This window comes from Fonsecaea erecta (assembly GCF_001651985.1).
Source record: "Fonsecaea erecta strain CBS 125763 chromosome Unknown Scaff2, whole genome shotgun sequence".
NCBI classification, from domain to species: domain Eukaryota; kingdom Fungi; phylum Ascomycota; class Eurotiomycetes; order Chaetothyriales; family Herpotrichiellaceae; genus Fonsecaea; species Fonsecaea erecta.
The window spans coordinates 3,658,420-3,680,273 of NW_017387245.1; the positions used below are offsets into that span (position 1 = coordinate 3,658,420).

Below are 21,854 nucleotides of genomic sequence, written 5' to 3' on the forward strand. Positions count from 1 at the left end.
AATCGGAGGCGAGGTAATTCAAGTGCATTACTCGCACTTTGGATGTTGCGGCACCAGCGGTGGGGTGACCAACACCGTCCCATATAGGAAGTCGTCCATCACCTCTCCTCTAAACAGCTCTGCTCTTGGGGCAAAACAGGGCCGTTCTGGAATGGGACTTGTACACTATGTGAAGCAACGAGTCGTTCTTCCTTACTAGCTGCTCTGATGCTGTGCACATCGATTTCGGCCGATGGCCAGCCCTCAAATTGTGGCTGGAATACACAACGAAGGCTATAATGGAATACGGAGATACCGGCTGGCTTCCAGCTAATACACGTCTTGAAGCAAAAGAGGTCGATAAGTCCCTCCCGTTGTTCTAGCTCCAAATTTATGGTACATGCCCCTGGACCCGTGGTCTGCTGGGCCGTTCCGGTTTCAACTCCAGGAAATGCACGCTCGAAAACGATCCAAGAACCCATTCCCCCTCTAATTGTACTGTGCATATGCCGCTGTACTTCCAAACTTCAGGTTCCCTTTGATAACCTTGTCGATTGCCTTGAGGAAGTCGGACTCGGAGGTCAATTTTCTTCTGTCACGAATGCTGCAATCGAGTGTTAATTAATTCATCATGCCAAACATTGGCAAGTTAGAGAAGACTCACGCAAACATTCCAGCTTCAGTGGCGACCGACCTTAGCTCGGCACCGGTGGAGTTGGGGCACAATCTTGCTATGAGCTGCAAATCTGTTAGCCATGCAAACGCGGTGAAAGGCTGGAAATTGCTCACCTCCCAACGTATATCCCTCTCCACAGACATCTGGTTTTCACAAGTCAGCACCGTTCTGCAACGGACTCCAGAAGAAACTACTCACGGATTTGGCGTGGATTCTGAGAATACCAGCACGGCCGTCCAGATCAGGTAGGGAGAACTCGATTTTACGGTCGATACGCCCCTGTTGCGGTAATATCAGTAATTGCAGACATGCGTAGTGAGTTGACCATTTGGCCGGAGCTTACCGGTCGCATCAAGGCTGGGTCCAGCGTCGAAGGTCGGTTGGTGGCAAACATGACTTTGATGTTTCCTCTCGAGTCGAAACCGTCAAGTTGGGTAATAAGTTCCAACATGGTTCGTTGCACTTCGTTATCCCCCCCGGCACCATCGTCGAATCGAGCGCCGCCAATCGCGTCAATTTCGTCGAAGAAGATGATACATGCCTTCTTCGTTCGCGCCATCTCGAAGAGCTCGCGAACCATTCTTGCACCTTCACCGACGTATTTCTGAACCAGTTCGGACCCGATGACCCTGATAAATGTAGCATCCGTTCGGTTGGCCACTGCTCGCGCACACAGGGTCTTCCCCGTGCCTGGGGGTCCGTATAACAGGGCACCTTTCGGAGGATCGATTCCGAGTTTGACGAAGCGCTCCGGCGACAGTAGCGGCATTTCGACGACTTCTCTTAATTTTTCGATCTGCTCTTTGCAGCCGCCGACGTCTCCATACGTGACGTCGGGCTTGTCTTCCACCGTCATCATTGTCACGCTGGGGTCGATCTTGGGTGGTAGGGGAAGCATAATGGAGTATTTCTGGCGATCAACACCGACGCGCATTCCCTCCTCGATATCTGTAGGACTGACTCGTTCCCCCAGGTTGACGACAAACTTTGCGATCTGCTTGACGTTGATGACATATTTGCTCTTCTCGCTGTCCTTTTCATCTTGTATGATCTTGGTACACCGGGCGACTTGAAGCGGCTGCTCCTCCTGCATTCGTTGACGGTCGGCGGCGACATCCCAGAGATGAGGAGGCGCGAGACCAGTGTCTGATTCCTGAAGAGGCGTCAGTATGCGTCTCCAAGCAAGCGCAGCTTATCATACCTTTACGCCAATCTTCTCGTTGATGCTTTGTTGCTTCTCTTTGATCTGCTTCTCGATCTGCTTCAGCGCAGCAGCATAGGGCGCCGCTCCATATGTTCTCAATACCTGGATATCCCTAGACAAAATCAATACGGGACATCCTCGCAGCCTTTGTGGGTCTACACATACTCTTCTGTCAAGGGTGTGATCTTCTTTTCTGGCACATCTTCGTCGGCGAAGTTCTTCTGGTACTTCTCCCAGTTCTGGCCGGTGGCACTGGGCATCTTGAGAGGATATGGGGAGAACGGGAGTCGAGACTAGGAAGGAGGACTGGACACCGATGGATGGAGTAAGTAACCGTGAAGCTGACGGTACAGGTTGTGAGAAGATTATGGAAATGAACGGGACAGCGAGGGTGTTGACAAGAGCATGCGAGAGCAAAGCGAATGATGCTGGTCTCCGTAGTCCGCGCAGCCAGCGCGGTGCCTGAATCCCCATTATGTAAGCCACAGACCGCACTCGTGGCCCGCTTCGATTCTCCAACTTTCGAGGAAATTTCATGTCGCCTGTACAGGCATTCAATGAAGTGTATCTCCCTCACGAGGCTATTGCGACACCGGCTCAGGACTCTCCAGCCAAGTTCACTTTCTTCTTACTGAGTAGCCACCATGGCTGCAGCGTTGGGAATTCAGGGCAACGTGGGAAATGCGGCGTTCAAGGTTCGTTCAGATCGCAGACTGTGCAAACAACGTTGGCCCTAATGTTTTTACCAGGACAAGGAGAAGCCGATGGCCGTTCGGACGGCCAACATAATGGCTGCTCGGGCAGTCGCCGACGCCATCAGAACGTCCCTGGGCCCTCGAGGAATGGACAAGATGATACAGTCGGGCAAAGGCGAGAACCTCATCACGAATGATGGAAGTACTATGTTGAAGAGCATGAGTGTTATGCATCCTGCGGCGAAGATGTTGGTGGACCTGAGTAATGCGCAGGATGTTGAGGCGGGCGACGGTACAACGTCTGTGGTCGTCATTGCAGGCAGTCTCCTGGGAGCCGCAGACCGATTACTTGCCAAAGGCATCCATCCCACCATTATTTCGGAATCGTTCCAGAGGGCTTCCAAAGCCGCCGTGAGAATTCTGCAGGACATGTCGCAACCGATTTCGCTCTCTGATCGCACCACCCTACTACAAGCTGCCTCGACATCCCTCTCTTCGAAAATCGTGTCGCAGCATTCGGGACTGCTCGGCCCGATGGCGGTCGACGCAGTGCTAAAGACCATCGACCCCAAGACTGCTGAAAATGTCGATCTACGAAACATCCGAATCATCAAGAAGGTGGGCGGGACAATCGAAGACTCGGAAATGATTGACGGACTCGTCCTCAATCAGCCGGTCATCAAGAGCAGCGGTGGTCCTACCAGGATAGAGAAAGCGAAGATCGCCCTGATTCAGTTCCAGCTGAGCCCTCCAAAGCCGGATATGGAAAACCAGATTGTGGTCAATGATTACCGGCAAATGGACAAGATCTTGAAAGAGGAGAGAACATACCTGCTCAATATGGTCAAGAAAATCCAGAAGGCCAAGTGCAATGTTCTGTTGATCCAGAAATCCATCCTGCGAGACGCGGTCAATGACCTTTCTCTACATTTCCTGTCGCGTCTGAAGATCATGGCGATCAAGGACATCGAACGGGACGAGGTGGAGTTTTTGTGCAAGAGCACGGGCTGCAAACCCATCGCCAACGTCGACACGTTCACCGAGGACAAGCTCGGCAGTGCCGACCTGGTGGAGGAAGTACAGTCATCGGGAGCGCGGTACGTCAAGGTAACGGGTATTCGAACGGCGTCTCCACAACATCAGACGGTATCCATCGTCGCTCGGGGTGCCAACACGCTGGTGCTGGACGAGGCGGAGCGGTCAATCCATGATGCTCTGTGTGTCATCCGGTGTCTAGTGAAGAAGAAGGCTCTGATCGCTGGTGGCGGTGCGCCCGAAATCGAAATCGCCCATCAACTGGCCAAGCAGGCACGGGAGTTGACAGGCACGGAATCAATATGCTGGAAAGCCTTTGCCGACGCGATGGAGGTGATTCCGACCACGCTGGCGGAGAACGCAGGTCTTAACAGCATCAAGGTGGTGACGGACCTTCGCCATCGACACGACATGGGAGAACGGAACGCTGGGGTGAGCATCAGAAGCGGCGGCGTGAAGACGAACATTGCAGACGAGAAAGTGCTCCAGCCCCTGCTTGTCAGCACGAGTGCTATCGAGTTGGCAGCGGAGACGGTCAAGATGATTCTACGGATAGATGACATTGCGCTGTCCAGGTGACGCAGAGACGACCAGAGAGAGCTGAATAGAAGTGTGCATGTGTACCTCGTACTTCTCGTGCGACCCACGGCGGCTTAAGGAAAATGTAATGATTCAATGCATGGCGAGGCTCGCTGAACGAATATACCCTTTTGACCGCCCATATCTGGTTGGGCATTTGTAGGACGTAGATGTTGCTCTGTCGAGCCAGATCCTGGATCCTTGACCAGAGCTATGCTATCTCCTAGACACTGGAGGATCAAGTAGAATGCTGATGGTGGTGGTTCGTCAAAGTGTCTGAGCGGTTTTCTCGTATTTTCAATCAGGCGTCCAGTAGCTGCTTGGAACATACACTACAGATCCTAAAACAACCGATAAAGCGCTTTGCCCTATCTCAACCGACGGGGTTGGTTTCTCTTCTGCTTTGAGAAGCCTCACCGTGTCATGGTGGCGGAGTTATATATGGTGGGATGACCTTGAAATACCATATTTATACTCGATATAGATAACGGGCACATCACAACCTGCCCCCTTCCAATTTCGCCCATTGATCGGGAGAGACACACACACATCTTACAGATCTGGGAGCTTGAATTGGCCCAAGAGAAAAAGCCACAACATGTCGTGGATCGCGGTGCTGGTGACGCTGTATGGACTGTGGGTGGCTTCCACACTCTGGAACCTCTTCAAGAACTACCTCTCGGCGCGCAAGACAGGCCTCCCCATCGTCGTCTTCCCGTTCAACAACTACCACCCCATATGGATGATCCTCTCCGTGCCCCTCCGGCCATTCTTCGAGAGGTTCCTTCCGGCATGGGTGTACAGACCGATCAATCTCGCGACCTACGGGTTCGAGTTTCGCGACAAGACGGCCCTCTTCGAGAAGGGTAGCCCGGCATTCGTGCTCGTGACGGCCGGCTCCAACGAGCTGAGCCTGATGGACCCGGAACTGGCCACGGAGGTGCTGAAGCGCATCAAGGACTTCCCCAACACGGACATCGCGGGCGTCATCTTAAACATCTTCGGCCCTAGCCTGATCACCACCAACGGCGAGAACTGGGCCCGCCAGCGCCGCCTCATCGCCCCCAACATCAACGAGAAGATCAGCGGGCTCGTCTTCGGCGAGTCGTGTCGACAGGCCCGCGAGATGCTGGACTCGTACATGCACGACCTCCGTGGCGTGACGGACGACACGATGCGCGGCATGAAGCGCGTGGCCATCAACGTCCTGGGCGCGGCGGGATTCGGCATCTCGCAGCCGTGGAAGGAGGAGACGTCCAGCCGGCCCCGGGGATACCGCACGACGTACATGGAGGCGACCAAGGCGGTGGTGGAAAACGTCATCGAAGCGGCCGTGCTGCCGGCCAAGCTGCTCACGCTGCCCGTGTTTGCGGCGTCGTGGCAGCTCATCGGGCACGCGAAGAACGAGTTCCCGCTGCACACGCGGGCGATGCTGGAGAACGAGCGCACGCTGCAGCGCGACAGCTCCGAGCCCCGGAGCAACCTGATGAGCATGCTGGTGCGGCTCTCGGACTCGTCCAAGGCCGGCTCGCAGGGCCTCTCGGAGGAGGAGATGCTCGGCAACCTCTTCATCTTCACCAGCGCCGGGTTCGACACCACCGCCAACACCATGGCCTACGCGCTGGCCCTGTTGGCCACGTATCCGGAATGGCAGGATTGGCTGTACGAGGAGATCAGCGCCGTCGTGGGTGATGCCGGGGCCGATGACCTGGAGTACATGGAGATATACCCTCGTCTACCACGGTGTTTGGCTCTGATGGTAAGTTTCTCGCGACGCAGAGAACAAGGTCCATCTTGTTGAATTACCTCGTCTCTATCTATCTATCATGGCTCCTAGAATATACGTAAAAGAAGGCCAGCCACTGACCATGTTTCTCGACACAGCTGGAAACGATGCGACTCTTCCCGCCCTTGACACACATGTGAGTTTGTCCTTCCAGGACAGTCCAGCATCTGCCCTGTTGTTGTTGTTCTTGTGGCTGAAAGGCTCCTGTTCCTGTTCCTTCTTCCCCTCCTCCCCATTGTTGCGAGAAGAATAATGCCCCTTTCGTACTGACGACGAGAATCCAAACACACAGCGCCAAACAGACGAACTCGAGCCACGACGTATCGATCACGACTCCCTCGGGCCGCTCGTACCACATCCCGACCAACACCATCATCTACGTCAACACGGTGAGCCTGCACCTTGACCCGTCGACGTGGGGGGACGACGCGACCACGTTCCGCCCGTCGCGATGGTTCGTCTCGCCGCCGGCGGACGTGGTGGCGCCCTCGCGCACCCACCCGGACTACACCATCGCGCAGGCCCTCCGCACGATGCCCAAGGGCACGTACCTGCCGTGGTCGTCCGGGCCGCGGTCGTGTCCAGGCCAGAAGATGTCGCAGGTCGAGTTTGTGAGCGTGTTCATGACAATCTTCGCCCACTACCGCTGCGAGGCCGTCCCCGTCCACCCAGACGAGACGCCCGACCACGTCCGTCACCGCTGCGAGGCCGTCATGGCCGACAGCCAGCCCAAGCTAACCCTCCAGATGGTGAGGAATCAGGACCTGAAACTGCGCTGGATGGAACGCCGGAGCAGCCGCGGCAGCAGTGGCATGCCTTTGGGAGGATCGAGGGAGTGACCGAAGGGGATGGGGAGGAGCTGGAGAAAGGGACAAACGGAGAGAGAGTTCAACGGCATGCTGGTCGGCCGGTCGTTCTTCTGTTTCCTCTAAGCCAAGGAGTGATGGTGGCGGGCGCCACGATTTTGCTCGCAGCTGTGAGTGACCGACCATATTGGGAAAGCAAGATATATATATATCGAGAATCCCAAGAAGGACATCCTGTCTACGCGGTCAGAATAGCGTCACACTTCTTCATCTGCTCCCCTGTTGAGCGATATACAACGACCTCCCCAGTGGTATAGAGACTTACAAACATATGGGACCCCCCCATTTCTATAGAACGAGCACTTCAGATTCTCAAAAGCGTCCGAGTGAGAGAGGCATAATGCGTTTTTCGATGAGCCACAAGCAACTTGAAGTTTAAGGCGGGTTTTGATTTGTGTGTATCAGATATCTGCACGGGGGATGTAGCTCGTGTCCATTTCGCTGACATAGAGCTATGCACGATAAGAGATCCTTTCCTCCCACCGGCCCTTGGTGTCGTTGGTCTTGTTGTAGCGCTTATCCACACTGCCCAGATCACTCCCCTGATGGTCCAGTTCCCAAAAAATACCCAAACGCCGTGAACACAAGTCCTTCTGACCACGTCACCCAAAATGAGACCCAGTAAGACATACCCAGTACAAGCGTAAAAAGCAGACGAAGAACCCTCATGACGCGAGAGACTGTAAGATGGCGATGACTGGTACCGATGACCACACACACTCTTTCTCCCTCTCTTTCTTTCTCTCTTCGTTTGACGCCCATCCATCCATACAAGCCGCATGTTTCCCCCAACCAATCGACATGATCCCAAATACAAGGTACAAAAAGAGCAAGCAGCACATGTCATGTCATAACAGCAACGTGGTCGAAAAGCCCAGGACCTTTCATGTCATCTCGATCCGGGCTGTGACCTTGTAAGCCGGTCATGCCTGGGCCTTAGCCTTTGATGTTGCCTTGGGTTTTGAGCTGGGTTCGGTCTTTTGCTTGGTCACGCGACCTGACTTGGTCTTCTTCAAAACAGTCGGGACTTCCGTAACAGCAGGAGCCTGGTTGAGGGTTAGCAACACGATCCGCAGAGCGACGGCACGGACTTCAACTCCATACCGGTGCCTCAGCCTTGGTCTTGGTCTTGGGTGCTCTCTTAGTAGCAGTGTTGGCCTTGGGCTTGGCGGCGGCGGCGGCCTTCTTAGGGGCGGCTGCTTTCTTCGCTTTCGTGGCGACAGTCTTGGGCTTGGCGACAGTCTTCGTTTTGGGGGCCTTGGGTTTGGCCTCTTTGGCCTCCTTGGGCTCCTTGGCTTCCTTAGGGGCGGCCTTCTCCTTCTTTGGGGAAAAGGTCAGTATATGCTGGGACCGAGGACGATGGGTGCAGTGCTACGAACCTTGACCGTCTTCTTCTCAGCAGGTTTGGCCTCCTTCTTTGCCAGCTTCACGGGCCCAGAGGGACCTACAGCAAACACAGTCAGTATGATTAGACTTCGGCGACGCGATGATACTGCCATACCCTTGGGCTGTTGGAAGTCACCCTTCTCGACACCAGTCTTCAAGGCCTTGTTGAACAGAGAGTCGAACTGGGTCTCAGACGTAACGGTGATGTTGTTGTTTGCCTTGACATACTTCTTGATGGCTTGTCGGCTGGGTTCAATTAGCAACTGGTCTTGGATTGGGATCGCGGGGCGACGATGAGGTGTAGATGAGATGCTTACCTGCTTCCATTGCGCTCCTTGAGCTGCATGTTGAGACGCGTCAGTATCATGACCAGACAGTAAAACAATTGTCAACAACCACGCGCTCTTCTGCCTCTCCTCCACTTCACACAGGCCGGCACGGTCGGCGGTCGCGGGAGGGCATCGAGGTTGTCGCAATGCAGCTAGACTTACGTTCAGGATGGCTTCCTTGATCATGTCTGATGTACAGAGTCAGCATTGACACGCGACAATGATGGACTTGCGTCCGACGCGATGCGACCGTGCCTTGAGCGGCAAACGCACCTTTGTAGGAGGCATGAGCGGGGGCGGCAGCAGGCTTCTTTTCCTTTGTTTCCTTGGCCGGGGCGGCGGCGCGGCTAGCAACTGTTTTGGAAGGCATGGTGATGATGGAAGATGTTGAGTTGGGTTGAGAAGCTGATTGATGGACAAAAGCGACGAAACAGTGAGCGGCGGGTGAGCTTTGGGTTGAGAGGAAAGATGCAAGATGAGAGATGAGAATGGGCTATGGCTGCAGCGAGCGCGCGAGGGCGGGGGACACGGCGCATGCTTTATACCTCGCATGTGACGTGTGGTTGATCCCGCGAGCAGCACTGGTCTTCAGCCAATCAGGTCCGGCAGCCAGCGGAACCCAAAAAACCCAGCTGCTGTCCGCCCACCCGCCCAGGACAAAGGCGACACGCACCCAGAAACTCTCCCCCCCAGCGGATCATCATCAACAACACACAACAGCCAGATCACGCGCGGCCACACCAAGAGTCCTCGCTCCGACCTACCTCCCTGCTCCCCCCCCCCATTATTCCGTGATCTGGTTTTCTGTTCTCTCTCCTCTTTCCCACTTTTGTTGTTTTGATTTCCTCTCCTCTCACTTTCCCTTCCACTCCACTCCACTTCACGCCACACACCCCTGTAGCCTGTGTCTGAGTTTGTGTGCGTATCCTATCCCGTGCACATCACCCTCCTATGGGATTTCCTTATCGATGTCCATGGGGATGTCGTAACTCGATACCTAAGCTGCCTGTGTCGAGCTTGTCTCATGATTCAAGGTCCCTGCCGCGATGTTGACGATGACTGCAACCCTGTCTGTCACTCGGCATGTTACTGTTCCTACATACTTCCTGCTGCGGACGCGCTTGGGCCAAGTCACGGAAAAATCCCTTCTGGTCATCTGTCCATGTGGCGACTTGGAGTCATTCAAGAGGGATTCACAACGGATCGTGACATTATGAACACGCAGTTCGCTGTGAATGCTGGCTTTCTCCCGCTCATACCTCCAGAAAAACTGGAGGGGAGGATGGATCAAGCTCAGCCATTGGGATTGAGAGGATCCGATCTGCCGGATCATGTGAGATGTTCCCGGACAGGTTAGAGCCAATCCTATCTCAACCTTCTGTAATCTGTGCCCAGCGCAATGATACGAGAGTGAATAGCGTGGCGTGAGCCGTCCACTGCAAAACGCCATGCTGTGTGTGCCCTCAGGTCTGTGTTGTACACAGTAGTTTTGAACCCTGCCTTTGCCCATAACCTCATGCGTCATAAACTGCATGCCCGAATCTCCCAAATATACCGTCCACGCTTCCTCGGGCAATCCCTCTCAGGTCGACAGGTGCGCCTTGGACTTGGACTCCTTCTTAGTCTTGGCGTCTTCCTTCTTTTTCTTCTTAGCCTCCGCGATCTTCTCGTCGTGCTTGCGTTTCAGGCTCTTCTTCTCCTCTTCGGTCTTGGGCACGGCTTTGAAGAACCCCTCGAGCCGCGACTGTTGAGCGGTTTTAACATTTTTCTGCAGTTTCTGAGCCGCGCTTCGGACGCGATCCTCGTTGAAACCCTTCTCATGAACGAGGAACTGGACGAGACCCTCGATGTCAGGGGCTTCCCACTTGAAGTCACATTCTGGATCATCGGCAGATCGCACGTCAGGGTGCAGAAACAACTCTCTCGCCTCCTTGTATGGCCAGTCCTCCGGAATCGTGTATCTCTTCTTGGCGTCATTTTCAATGAACTCGACAACCCCTTCCAGGGAGCCGTGCTCGCGGATGAGCTTCAACGCTGTGTTCGGGCCGACTTTGGGGATGGGATCCAGATAGTCGCACCCCAAAAGTATACATAGGTCGATGAACTGGTGAGGTTAGCTGACCGGACCTGTTCGTGATTTTCGTGAGGTCCATACCTGGTCCCTGTCCATACCGAGCCCCTCCAAGGTCTTGTCCAGGTGTATCTCCTGGATGGGTTCCTTGCGCTGTTCACTGAATGTCAAGTGCCGGAGCAAGATTGGCGAGTTGAACGTCAACGTGTCCATGTCCTCGGACGCTGCCGCGTACACTTTACCTGCACGCGCTAGAACTGCACACTGGGCTTCGGCTTCCGTAGGAGCGACAATATAGGGGATGCCCATCAGCTTGAGCAGCCGCCGGCACTCGTCGTTGTGCTCTCGCGTGACTCTGACTGTGCGCCTGGAAAATTTCTCCACCTCTTCGGCCGTGCCCGTCTCTTTTGCCTCTTCATGTTGGTCACTCGCTTCGTTCTTTCGAGCAAAACGCTTCGCCAATTCTCCAGATTTGAGCTTGGGGGGCGCGCCGTCGAAAACGTAGAGTGGCTTGATGCCGTTGTCGACCATTCGCAAAGTGCGGTAAAACATGCCCATGAGATGGGACGTGGTCTCGCCCGTGTCAGACATGAGCTGTTGGCCATCTGAGCGGACCGCTATCAGGAAGCTGTAGATACTCATGGATCTGTGAGAGTCAGTTGCCTGTTCGCCGATTCGGGAGGTTATACGAAGCATACGCATCCTAGCAAGTCCCTGTTAGTTCAAGGCATCAGCTAGATAGAGCAATCACGTACAATCGCAACCTTCCTCCCAAAGTGGTTCTTGATCTCCCCAGTCTTGATGGCGTCGGGCGCCTCCTCGGCGATGACATGGTAGAGTTCTATTCGCAGTGAGCTTTCTGACATCCAGCGGAGCAATGCAACATACGTTTGATACCCATCGTTTCAGGGCGTTGTAACTTTCACAGATCAGTTGAGTGGGCGGTGGGTGCATCGCATGACAAGAAGGTGGAGGTCAAAAAGTGCGCGTAAAGTGATCCGTAGAATCGCGTTCCGCGCCGCCTGCAGGACGAGCAGTGGATGACGTGCATAACTGCGCTTGCGCTCGTCCAGACCCTCCGAAGTCACGGGGCCCTTGAGTACTGCCGAGTCCAAAGGCTGGGTAGTGCAGTCTTGCCTGCGGCGACCCGACATGTACTCTGTAGAGGCGGACATGCACATCCTTCTCAGAAGCCATTGCCAAACACCAAGGTCTTCAACCCCCTGAAGAGAGTCCTCTGAACGCTCGTGCAAAGTCCTCTGTCTCCGACACATTCTGTGGCTGAACCCCTCCGCCGCCTCGGAGATTCTTCAATCTTTCGACTCGGGGGCGCATTAAGAAATCGCCTCGGCAATTTGCCAATATATAGCATGTATTGAATCACCTCGCTGATCTCCACGTCAACAAATCTAGCCCTTTCTGTTCAACTTGAGGCTCTCGTTTCGTCTGTCTTCCTTTCCTCTGCACGCCTTCTGTAGAGTCCCTCCAGATGTTGTCTCGCTCCCTTCTTCGTCGAGCTGCTCGGGCGCACTTGTCCCCGCCAGCGCCCCGTTCTCCTCGCCGGCATGCGTCCTCCGCGGCAGCCTTTCGATGGGAAGACCCTCTCAACTTGTCGAACTTTCTGACCGAGGAAGAACAAGCAATTCAAGAAACGGCGCATTCTTACTGCCAGGAGCGGTTGCTGCCCAGAGTTCTGGAAGCTTACCGCAAGGAAGACTACGACAAAACCATCTTGCAGGAAATGGGCGAGTTGGGTCTACTGGGTGCTACAATAAAAGGCTACGGGTGTGCTGGCGTGAGCAACGTTGCTGCCGGACTGATAACTCGAGAAGTGGAAAGGGTTGACTCCGGGTACCGATCAGGCATGTCTGTCCAAAGCTCTCTGGTGATGGGACCCATAGATGAGTTTGGGACGCAAGAGCAGAAGGATAAATATTTGGAGAAGCTGGCCAGAGGGCAGCTGGTTGGCTGTTTTGGCCTAACCGAGCCCAACCACGGCTCTGATCCAGGCTCAATGGAGACGACTGCGAAGCCGCACCCGTCGAAGGAAGGATACTTCTCGCTGTCGGGATCAAAAACTTGGATCACCAATTCCCCCATTGCGGACGTGCTGCTCGTGTGGGCGAAGCTGCAAGAAACGGGGAAGATTCGTGGATTTTTGATCGAGAGAGAGCAATGTCCACCGGGCACCCTCGAGACGCCACCCTTGAAGGACAAGAACGGACTTCGAGCGTCGATAACCGGCATGATCCAGCTCGACGAATGTCCCGTGCCTAAGGAGAACATGTTCCCCGACGTTGAGGGTCTCAAAGGTCCGTTCGCCTGCCTCAACTCGGCGCGGTATGGGATCGCCTGGGGGACCATGGGCGCCCTCGAAGATTGCATCAGTCGCGCCAGAGAATATGCCCTCGAGAGAAAGCAGTTCAAGAACAACCCGCTTGCCAAGTATCAGCTCGTTCAAAAGAAGCTGTCCGATGCCGTTACAGACGCCGCCTTTGGACTTGCCGCGGCGTATCAAGTCGGTCGTCTGAAGGATGAGGGAAAGGTCACTCCAGAAATGATTTCAATGATCAAGAGACAAAACTGTGATCGAGCGTTGGTGAATGCCAGGCATCTTCAGGAGATCTTCGGAGGGAACGCTGTCAGCGATGAATACCATATCGGTCGGCACGTTGCAAATCTATTCGTGACGCAGACATATGAGGGACAGAGTGATATACACGCCTTGATCCTGGGCCGGGCCATTACCGGACTGCAGGCGTTTTGCTAAGGACGGATTGACTGTTGAAAGCAGAATCTGAATTAGTTTTTGCCGTTCCAGCTAAATCCGCATTCTATCGGGTCCCCGGACGACTACACGCTGTTCAGTGACGCTGAAAAGACCCTTGCCATCCCAACCGCGGGTCCGTCCGACACCTGGACAGGCGAGCGATCTGGTTGCAATTCGACGGAAACACAATCCTCCCTGATGCAATAATCCTACCTAGCCGACTGTATTATTTTCCGATGGGCGTGTTTCCTCCTGTATGCTTCAAACGCTTAGGGATCCAACGGAGCAGTTTGGCACTCGGACGTTTGTGGTTTGTATCAGATTTGCACTGACTGGAGCGGCACAAGCTCAAGCTTCCACGGCCACATCTGTTCCTGGCCGGGAATTGAAGCAGGAAAAGTTAATAGCATTTACTACACGGAAATAGACTGGAAACTCTCCGAGAGAAAAAGCTTCATTCTTGACCTTCGTTTCTGTATAACAACGTAAGTGACATAGTAGCGTCATTGCCACGTGTGCTCCGGTAAGCATGCAGTGTTCCTGACTCAGAAGGCGGAAAAGACAGCGAGGGGATAAACGGGCCTCTCGAGGAGTATTTGACGATGGTTTTCCAAGGTCGCCAGCTATGCTTTGTCAGATCCAGATCTAATGACAAGGAACTATGGCCTTGCCGGGTGGTGGCGAAGTCAAGGAAAAGTTGAAGCCCAAGTGGATATCATTGGGCACCCGGCGTTCCAGGCAAAGGCAACACCCACGCACCGCCCACGCCCGACCGGCGTCACCTGAAGTCACTACTACTATGGGTGACTACTATTAGGTACTAATTAGTTGCCCCCCTCGCTCTGCCCGCCTGTCCGCCCACTACTGCGTCCAGCACCTTCTGCCGCCTGCCAAGCGTGAACGCCCTTCTTTCAGTTTAAACTGCGATCCAGTCGGCTGAAGGAAAGTCGATCTCTCTTCCCTTTCACCACTTGACTACATAACAACCACCTGGGAACAAACGTCCTAACACTGCTGTCTACTTTACCGCGATAACCTCATCAACTCCTCTAATCCTTAATCTCTCCAGTCTGCACATTCCTCTGGTTCGTATGCCATCCTTTTCTCCTCTCGACGTTATTACCAAACAAGGTTGACTCAGATCGCAGCCCCACGTCCCGCTCGACATCGACCATCTTTGTCCTCAAACACTCTCCCTACGACACATTTTCAGCCATGGCTCTGAAGCGAATCAACAAGGAACTCACAGATCTTGGCCGGTGAGTCCGATCTGCCCCTCGAAGTGCCGCAGCACGCTGCACGAGGCAAAAAAAGGGCCTGATAAGATCATATGGGGGGATTTTGGCGGAACGGCTATACTGACAATATCGGATGCAGTGACCCCCCTTCCTCATGCTCAGCCGGTCCCATGGGAGATGACCTGGTGAGTACACAGTCCTCGAAAGCCGCCGGCCACCGACGAGGCGGTTGAGCGGATGTCGCTTGTTGGACTGGAATATTCAGCTAATATTAACAACAGTTTCACTGGCAAGCAACGATCATGGGTCCCGTAAGTCATCATTGTTCCCCTTGACCAGGTCGATTTCGGGACTGACCGCCTCTTCAGAGTGACAGCCCATTCCAAGGCGGTGTCTTCTTCCTGGCCATCCATTTCCCTACAGATTACCCCTTCAAGCCACCCAAGGTCAACTTCACGACTCGAATCTATCACCCCAACATCAACTCCAACGGCAGCATCTGCCTGGACATTCTCCGAGACCAGTGGAGCCCTGCTCTGACGATATCGAAAGGTTTGCACGGTTCCCGCCTGCCTGATGGGACATGCTGGGGCTAACCATGGAACAGTCCTTCTATCCATTTGCTCGATGCTTACCGACCCTAACCCCGACGATCCACTTGTTCCGGAGATTGCTCATGTCTACAAGACCGACCGTGCTCGATACGAAGCAACCGCCAGGGAATGGACAAGAAAGTTTGCGATCTAGTTCACATAGCAGGACGGGCGGTGGCTGTTGCAGGGCGGTGCTCGGCAGTGCCAAACAGCAGGGGAGGCAATAGTGCTTGTTCAGACGAGGGTTGACAGCGTTCGGCACGGAGCAATGGTGACGATAACAACCATTCACGAGGGTTTTGCTAGATGACCCGCGACTCCACGGATGCGGTTGGCCGAGGATGACATACGCATTACGCCAAGGGATGCAACGACGAGCAACGGGAGAAACAGGCGCAGACGTTATGGAGGGATGTTTATGTCCAGCAGCACGATCTTCGGATGAACTCTTATGATGCATTACACCAGGGGGTGCTTGATGGATAACTGACAAACTGTGCTTCTTGCTTATCCCGCCGTGTGTGTTTCTTCCTTGATCACCTGTTGCAGCTCGTCCATTTGCAATTCGACGCTCGTTGATCACGTCAAGAGGGGCGTCGACGCCTGAGATTCGATGCTGCAGCCGCCTCGCCCCCCCAAGCCCTCCAGGAATAATCCGTAAGCTGCGAAATGACCGCATGCATGGCCAGGATTGATAGGACACCACCTGGCCACCCAATTAGAGGAGTTGTTCGGCTTGCGAAGGCCGCGCTCCGACGATGGACGAGGCTTCAGGCACGTGCCTCGACAAAACTGACCCAGAACTGGCCAAGGTTGCGTGGCCTGATGGATCTGATGGACCTGGATGGATCCTACGTAGCAATGTGTAGGAAAGCCTTGCATCGCCTGAAACAAGGAGGCTGAGCGGCAAACAGGACGGGGACAGGCAAAGAGTTGGTTGTCCGGCGTCGGCTGGCCCGTTTGGGAGTCTCTCCAACCCCTGGCGCGTTTCACCAGGCCTCATCCACCACGCATCACCGCCAAATCATCGTCTTCCAATGCCCTTCTCTCGACCTTTTCGTCCACAGCATCTGGCTTTCGCTTTCTCGTCGGGTCTCGACGCCTGTCACGCTGTCTCCAGCGACCATGTGGATATCCCAGCACTGGACTCTGTGTTCCGATTGATTTCTGGCTCGCGGGATCTGCACCTGCCAGAACCTCCCCCTGAAAATTGCATGAAAGAAAAAAAGGTCGACAAACTCTGCCATGGCCGCTGAGGTCCATCGTGTAGCGAGAAGCGCCCAAGGGGGAAAGGAGGGGAGAAATGTCAGGTTAATACTTCAATTGTGGCCAGGTTCCTTCTGATCTTCCTGTTTCCTTGTGCTGATCACCATCTTTTCTCTTCTGCCCAGGCCCCGGTGTGCCTTCTTTGGACCGTTTGGATAGCCATTTCGGTGTTGAACACTTTTCATTTCGCTTCTGACACGCCGAGACACGCTCGTACGGGTGCTAAGACTCGCCAGGTTTCCTGGTGTACGAGGCGAGTATACCCAAGTCCCTTAGTGAGGCGGTCATTTCCTTCATACTAATACTGTGTCAAGACCGTGTTTCGAAACCGTCGTGCGAACTCGTCTCTGACCCTGCGACAACCTCGGTCGCCGAATTGCAGTGCGCAGTGGACCGTCACTGGAAACAGAATCGTATCAGGTTGTTCTGGACCGCAGCTCTGGAACTGTACATTATCACCTGCCCGTCATGAATACCTCGACGCCACCGCCCTATCCTTCCTACTTCTACGAGAAGCCGCTGGGACGGTCTAACACAACGACGCACAATAATGCTCCAATGTATTACCTCGAGAAGCCGTTGGCCAGGTCAAACACGTCGTCGACAACATCCTCGATGGCGGACCGCACACGATCAACTCCTCTGTCGAGGATGCTGCTGTCTGGCGAAGTGAGTGGCGAGGCGCCCCGGGACCTGAACATGAGAGAAAAGTTCGAGAGGTGGATGGTCAACGAGGGCTCGCGGCGGATAGTGGTGGGAGTGTTCGTGCTGGTACACGGACTGGTCTTCGGCTTCGGCTTCATGAACTACCAACTCAAGGACAACTTGACGGGGGCACGGGCGACATTCGGCATCACCTATCCCATCGCGAGGTCGGCCGCGCTGGTCCTGCACTTCGACGTCGCCCTGATCCTCTTCCCGGTGTGTCGGACGCTGATATCGTTGCTCCGCCAGACGCCTCTCAACAGCATCGTTCCGTTCGACAAGAACCTCACCTTCCACAAGCTCGTCGCCTACTCGATCGTCTTCTTCACGTGGGTGCACACCATTGCCCACTGGAACAACTTCGCACAACTTGCGGCCAAACAGAAGCTGGGCTTCGTCGGCTTCTTGAAGATCAACTTTGTCACGGGCCCTGGCTGGTCTGGCTATGTCATGCTCTTCGCCTTGATGGCGATGCTCTTCACGTCCATTGAGAAGCCGCGGCGTGCCAATTATGAGCGGTTTTGGTCCGTCCACCACCTCTTCATTGTGTTTTTCGTGTTCTGGTCCGTCCACGGTGCCTTCTGCATGATCAAGGCCGACACCGCTCCGTTCTGCTTCGGGACGGGCGTCTTCTGGGAGTACTGGATGTACGGAGGCTTCGCATATCTCCTGGAGCGAGTCCTTCGCGAGATCCGTGGCCGGCACAAGACCTACGTGACCAAAGTCATCCAACACCCCAGCAACGTGGTGGAGATCCAGATGCATAAGGAGAAGACGAAGACCCGTGCAGGCCAATACATTTTCCTCTGCTGCCCCGAGGTCTCCATCTGGCAGTACCACCCTTTCACCCTAACCTCGGCGCCAGAAGAAGACTACATCTCGGTGCATGTGCGGATGGTGGGCAACTTCACCAAGGCACTCGGTAAGGCGCTCGGCTGCGAAGACAGCAAGGGGAGAGGCGATAGTAAGGGTGACGGTGCCAAGAAGGCTCGCTCTGAGGTTGTCTCCATGGCTCCCGGGGGTTTGCAGAAGCTCCTCCCGCGGATCTACGTCGATGGGCCCTTCGGTTCTGCCTCCGAGGATGTGTTCAAGTTTGAAACAGCGGTGCTGGTCGGCGCCGGTATTGGAGTCACGCCCTTTGCCAGTATCCTCAAGTCTATCTGGTACCGCATGAGCCAAGGCGGTGGCAACAACACGCGGCTGAAAAAGGTCTACTTCTTCTGGATTTGCCGCGACTTCGGGTCTCTGGAGTGGTACAAGAGTCTGCTCACGGCTATTGAAGCGCAAGATAAACAACACTCGATCGAGATCCACGCTGTATGTTTTCTTTTTCTCTTTGACTTCATTTTCAACGCACATTTTGCTGACTGTCTCGCCTACAGTACCTTACCGCCAAGATCTCTGCCGCAGATGCCAACAACATCATGCTCAATAGCAGCGACACCGATGCCATCACAGGGTTACGAACTCCGACCAACTTTGGCCGTCCCAACTGGGACATGGTCTTCCGGGCGATTCGCAAACTACATTCCCCCGGCGAAGCGGGTGTGTTCTTCTGCGGTCCCAAGGGCCTGGGCTCGCAGTTGCACATACTGTGTAACATGTATAGCGAGGGCGACAAGGGCTTCCGATTCGTATGGGGCAAGGAGAACTTCTAAACTCTCCGGGTCTTTTTTCCCTTTTGCACTTTGGCTCACTTATGTTGTGATTTGAGAAGCGTTATAGCACCTTGGGATACTGGAGGGACATACTTGGACTCAAGGCCAAGGCCTGCCCTTGGCTTGTTTTAGGAAAATCAGGGAAATTGGGGCGGCAGCAGCCAAAAGCCTCATGGGACTGACTGGTGGTGAACCGTTTCGGTTGGGGGAAACCACCGTCGTCCATGAGTCCGACCTCAACAACAACAACAACGGACGGATCGGACATTCGTGTCCTCTGCCACTCATACACACACACGCGCAAATGAATGGCACACTTTCAAGCAAGAGGGGGGGTTGTCATGTCACGTCCTGTTTGTTTGGCTTGTACCAACGCTTTTTAACATATAGAAAGGATACCATTGATGATACATTATCACATCACCATCACTCGGTCAACGAACGAGGCTTACGAGGCGAGAAAGATAGAGAAAGAAATGACAAGCTTTTTTCAGAAAACGGCGAAAAAAGAACCTCTCGGAACACGTTCGACTATACCAGTATCGTAGATAGCCCTATCCTGTCCCGTCCTGTCTGTCGCTTCCCTTGTGGATGATACATTTGTACCTCCTGCTGGCTGGCTAGCTGGCTGGTCTGGCTGGTCTGGCTGGTCTGGCCGGCCCTCGCTCCACTGTTGAGTGTGTGTTTTGACCATCTGTCTCTTTTTACATATCATTATTGCTGTTCGTCCACTATTTCCCGGCCTGCGATTGTATAGGATGGTGAGACGCTCGCCGGGGTTTGCTGCTGCATTGATTGTCACTGATCCCGTCCCGTCTTGGAACGAGATTTATGACATGTATGTAACCCCTCCTCTCTGTCTCTCTCGCGCTCTCACTCTCTCAATAAGGCCACGTCCACCACTCACTGAGGACGAGGGATGGATGACAGAAGGAAACTATTTTGTATGCTACCCGTCTGTGACTAGAACCCCCAGCACTAAACTACAATAGTTTGTTGGTTGGCATCTCGCGACATGGGGCAAATCAATAAAGATTCATTACGCTGCTGTTCGTGAGCAGTTGTTGTGGTGACAATTACTTCTGCTGCATAACTGGGTCAGACTACCTTGAGCGTGCTGTGTACCGCGGGCACGGGTAGATGACAATCTCATCATCTTAGTCTGTAAATACTAAAATCATACATTTCTGTCAGAACAGCGATCCCAATCTACTGGAAAATAAAAATCCCACCAGCTACTTTTCTCCCGCGCGCCGCGCCACATAGGAAAGATACCCTAAGGCCGAAACCAGGCCCGCCGATAATGCATCCTTGAGTCAACTAAACAACGACACCATGGTCCGTGTGTGTGTGTGTGTGCACCGTCCCCACATTCATCCGTTCTTTTGAAGAGACTCTATAGCGAAGCGAAGCACAGAGCCATGACTTTTGTCCCCTTGCAGAATTCATAATCACGGAAGGCCACGTCCTCTGTCGTTCCCTTTCAAGCTGTAGACCGACACGATCCTCCTCACGACCCTGCCACTGCCCCCTTTCAACAACGCGTTGAGCTCGCTGCCGTGAAACACGGCAAAGAGAATCATCGTGCTGAACATCAGCACGGCGTCGAAGACGTACAGAAACACCTCGTGCGAGATCAAATAGCCGGCGTTGCCCTGGCCGTATTCGACCAGCCGGAAGACAGACCGTACGAGGATGAGCACGCTGCCGCCGTACAGGACGAACATGTATTTCTTCCAGGCGGCCGCGACGTCGGCGTTGGCGAGGACCCGCGCCGTGGGGTTGTTGACCAGTCGTAGGTGGAAGGTCACCCCGACGGCGACGAAGAAGGAGAAGAAGAGGACCTGCAGGATGAGGCCGCCGATGATGATGTTCTTGCCCGTGTTCATGGACGACTCGGTGCCGCCGGCCATGATTCCGCCACCTGGATGAGAAGAGTGTAAACGCGTTGGCCATCAATGGACGATGCAGGGAAGAAAGGGAGAGGGGGGGGAGAGAGAGCATGCTCTCACGAGCCAACCGACACACATACCAGACGCTTGCAGCAAGAACGAGAAGACATCGCCCCCCACGAATATCTTTGTCAACCACCTCGGATTCAAAATGGCCAGCCTCGTCCCGTCTGTGAGCACGATGATCCGTCCGAGCTGCATGTAGATGCTGGCCGCGAACAGCGCGGGAGCCACGAGGATGAGGACCGACTGCACCACGTATGCGCCCACGGTCCAATTCGGGCTCTCTTGAGACCCAACCGCCCGGCCCACGTACCCGATGGCCTCAAAGTACCCACCCACGCAGAAGGGTATCATGAACCATGTCCGTGTGCGGAGGAGCTGGTACGTGTGGAGGAAAGATGCGAGAGCGAACAGGGTGACGAAGATCACGGCTGCGGCGAGGGAGGGGTCGTAGCGGTAGAGCTTGAAGTCCGAGTGGCCATGCGCCATTGTGGTCGATTCGGCTGTTCAGATCAAAATTCTTCTGGTAGTGGAGGAGGAGAGGAGAGACGGGGGGAACAGATAGAGGGAAATAGGTCGAGCAAGGACGAGAAAATCACCCTTTGAAAAGCACTGAAAAGGAGACGGGAGCATTCGAGCACTTCAAGATGTGAACCTTCAATATATACCCAGCGGTCTCCTCCCTCTTTGGCTTTTTTCTTTGCCGGCTGCCTGGCTGGACACCAGGAGGTTGGCATGCATCTCTACAGTTACGTGGTGGGGACCATGAGAAAGAGTGCGATTGAGTGCGTCGGATAAGTCGATGTATCGAGTCTAGCAAGGAAAGATGTACGGGCGAGAGAGAGGCCGTGGCTAGTGAGGCTGTGTTGGGAGCCAGGGGAGATTTGTTTGATAGTCGGACGGAATACGCGCATTGGAGGGACGAAGACTCCACAGCTATCCGCGTATTCGGCAAACTTGCCTCTGTTCATTTTACGACGACGGGGGCGACGACGACACTGACAACGACAACGACAACGACGCTGTGCTGTTGTTTTCAATAACGCCTCCCTTGCAGCCTCGA

The 21,854-nt window shown here is 54.4% G+C and overlaps 9 protein-coding genes across 9 annotated transcripts; 5 read left to right on the top strand and 4 right to left on the bottom strand.

Annotated features, from left to right (window-relative positions):
* Positions 1-468: 468 nt before the first annotated feature.
* AYL99_03069 (26S protease regulatory subunit 7) lies at positions 469-2,119 on the bottom strand (the record flags this gene model as incomplete). The annotated part of the gene is made up of 7 exons (XM_018834585.1): positions 469-583; positions 644-717; positions 769-798; positions 854-934; positions 999-1,808; positions 1,857-1,971; positions 2,025-2,119. 7 exons carry the CDS (start codon positions 2,117-2,119, stop codon positions 469-471), a joined length of 1,320 nt encoding a protein of 439 aa, XP_018697209.1.
* A 384-nt stretch (positions 2,120-2,503) lies between these two features.
* Positions 2,504-4,168, top strand: AYL99_03070 (T-complex protein 1 subunit delta; the record flags this gene model as incomplete). The annotated part of the gene is made up of 2 exons (XM_018834586.1): positions 2,504-2,554; positions 2,609-4,168. 2 exons carry the CDS (start codon positions 2,504-2,506, stop codon positions 4,166-4,168), a joined length of 1,611 nt encoding a protein of 536 aa, XP_018697210.1.
* Positions 4,169-4,766: 598 nt separating this feature from the next.
* On the top strand, positions 4,767-6,793 carry AYL99_03071 (hypothetical protein; the record flags this gene model as incomplete). Its single annotated transcript, XM_018834587.1, has 3 exons — positions 4,767-5,927; positions 6,053-6,090; positions 6,247-6,793. The coding sequence occupies 3 exons, from the start codon at positions 4,767-4,769 to the stop codon at positions 6,791-6,793; spliced, it is 1,746 nt and encodes a 581-aa protein (XP_018697211.1).
* A 950-nt stretch (positions 6,794-7,743) lies between these two features.
* AYL99_03072 (histone H1/5) lies at positions 7,744-8,905 on the bottom strand (the record flags this gene model as incomplete). Its single annotated transcript, XM_018834588.1, has 7 exons — positions 7,744-7,866; positions 7,925-8,140; positions 8,200-8,264; positions 8,322-8,452; positions 8,524-8,546; positions 8,698-8,723; positions 8,809-8,905. The coding sequence occupies 7 exons, from the start codon at positions 8,903-8,905 to the stop codon at positions 7,744-7,746; spliced, it is 681 nt and encodes a 226-aa protein (XP_018697212.1).
* A 1,212-nt stretch (positions 8,906-10,117) lies between these two features.
* Positions 10,118-11,507, bottom strand: AYL99_03073 (flap endonuclease 1, variant; the record flags this gene model as incomplete). Its single annotated transcript, XM_018834589.1, has 5 exons — positions 10,118-10,639; positions 10,691-11,252; positions 11,296-11,309; positions 11,362-11,447; positions 11,495-11,507. The coding sequence occupies 5 exons, from the start codon at positions 11,505-11,507 to the stop codon at positions 10,118-10,120; spliced, it is 1,197 nt and encodes a 398-aa protein (XP_018697213.1).
* A 588-nt stretch (positions 11,508-12,095) lies between these two features.
* Positions 12,096-13,376, top strand: AYL99_03074 (hypothetical protein; the record flags this gene model as incomplete). The annotated part of the gene is made up of 1 exon (XM_018834590.1): positions 12,096-13,376. The coding sequence occupies one exon, from the start codon at positions 12,096-12,098 to the stop codon at positions 13,374-13,376; it is 1,281 nt and encodes a 426-aa protein (XP_018697214.1).
* Positions 13,377-14,591: 1,215 nt separating this feature from the next.
* AYL99_03075 (ubiquitin-conjugating enzyme E2-16 kDa) lies at positions 14,592-15,361 on the top strand (the record flags this gene model as incomplete). The annotated part of the gene is made up of 5 exons (XM_018834591.1): positions 14,592-14,635; positions 14,754-14,799; positions 14,896-14,925; positions 14,983-15,166; positions 15,222-15,361. The coding sequence occupies 5 exons, from the start codon at positions 14,592-14,594 to the stop codon at positions 15,359-15,361; spliced, it is 444 nt and encodes a 147-aa protein (XP_018697215.1).
* Positions 15,362-16,941: 1,580 nt separating this feature from the next.
* AYL99_03076 (hypothetical protein) lies at positions 16,942-18,836 on the top strand (the record flags this gene model as incomplete). Its single annotated transcript, XM_018834592.1, has 2 exons — positions 16,942-18,495; positions 18,561-18,836. The coding sequence occupies 2 exons, from the start codon at positions 16,942-16,944 to the stop codon at positions 18,834-18,836; spliced, it is 1,830 nt and encodes a 609-aa protein (XP_018697216.1).
* A 1,451-nt stretch (positions 18,837-20,287) lies between these two features.
* On the bottom strand, positions 20,288-21,280 carry AYL99_03077 (hypothetical protein; the record flags this gene model as incomplete). The annotated part of the gene is made up of 2 exons (XM_018834593.1): positions 20,288-20,760; positions 20,869-21,280. The coding sequence occupies 2 exons, from the start codon at positions 21,278-21,280 to the stop codon at positions 20,288-20,290; spliced, it is 885 nt and encodes a 294-aa protein (XP_018697217.1).
* Between the last annotated feature and the right edge of the window lie 574 nt (positions 21,281-21,854).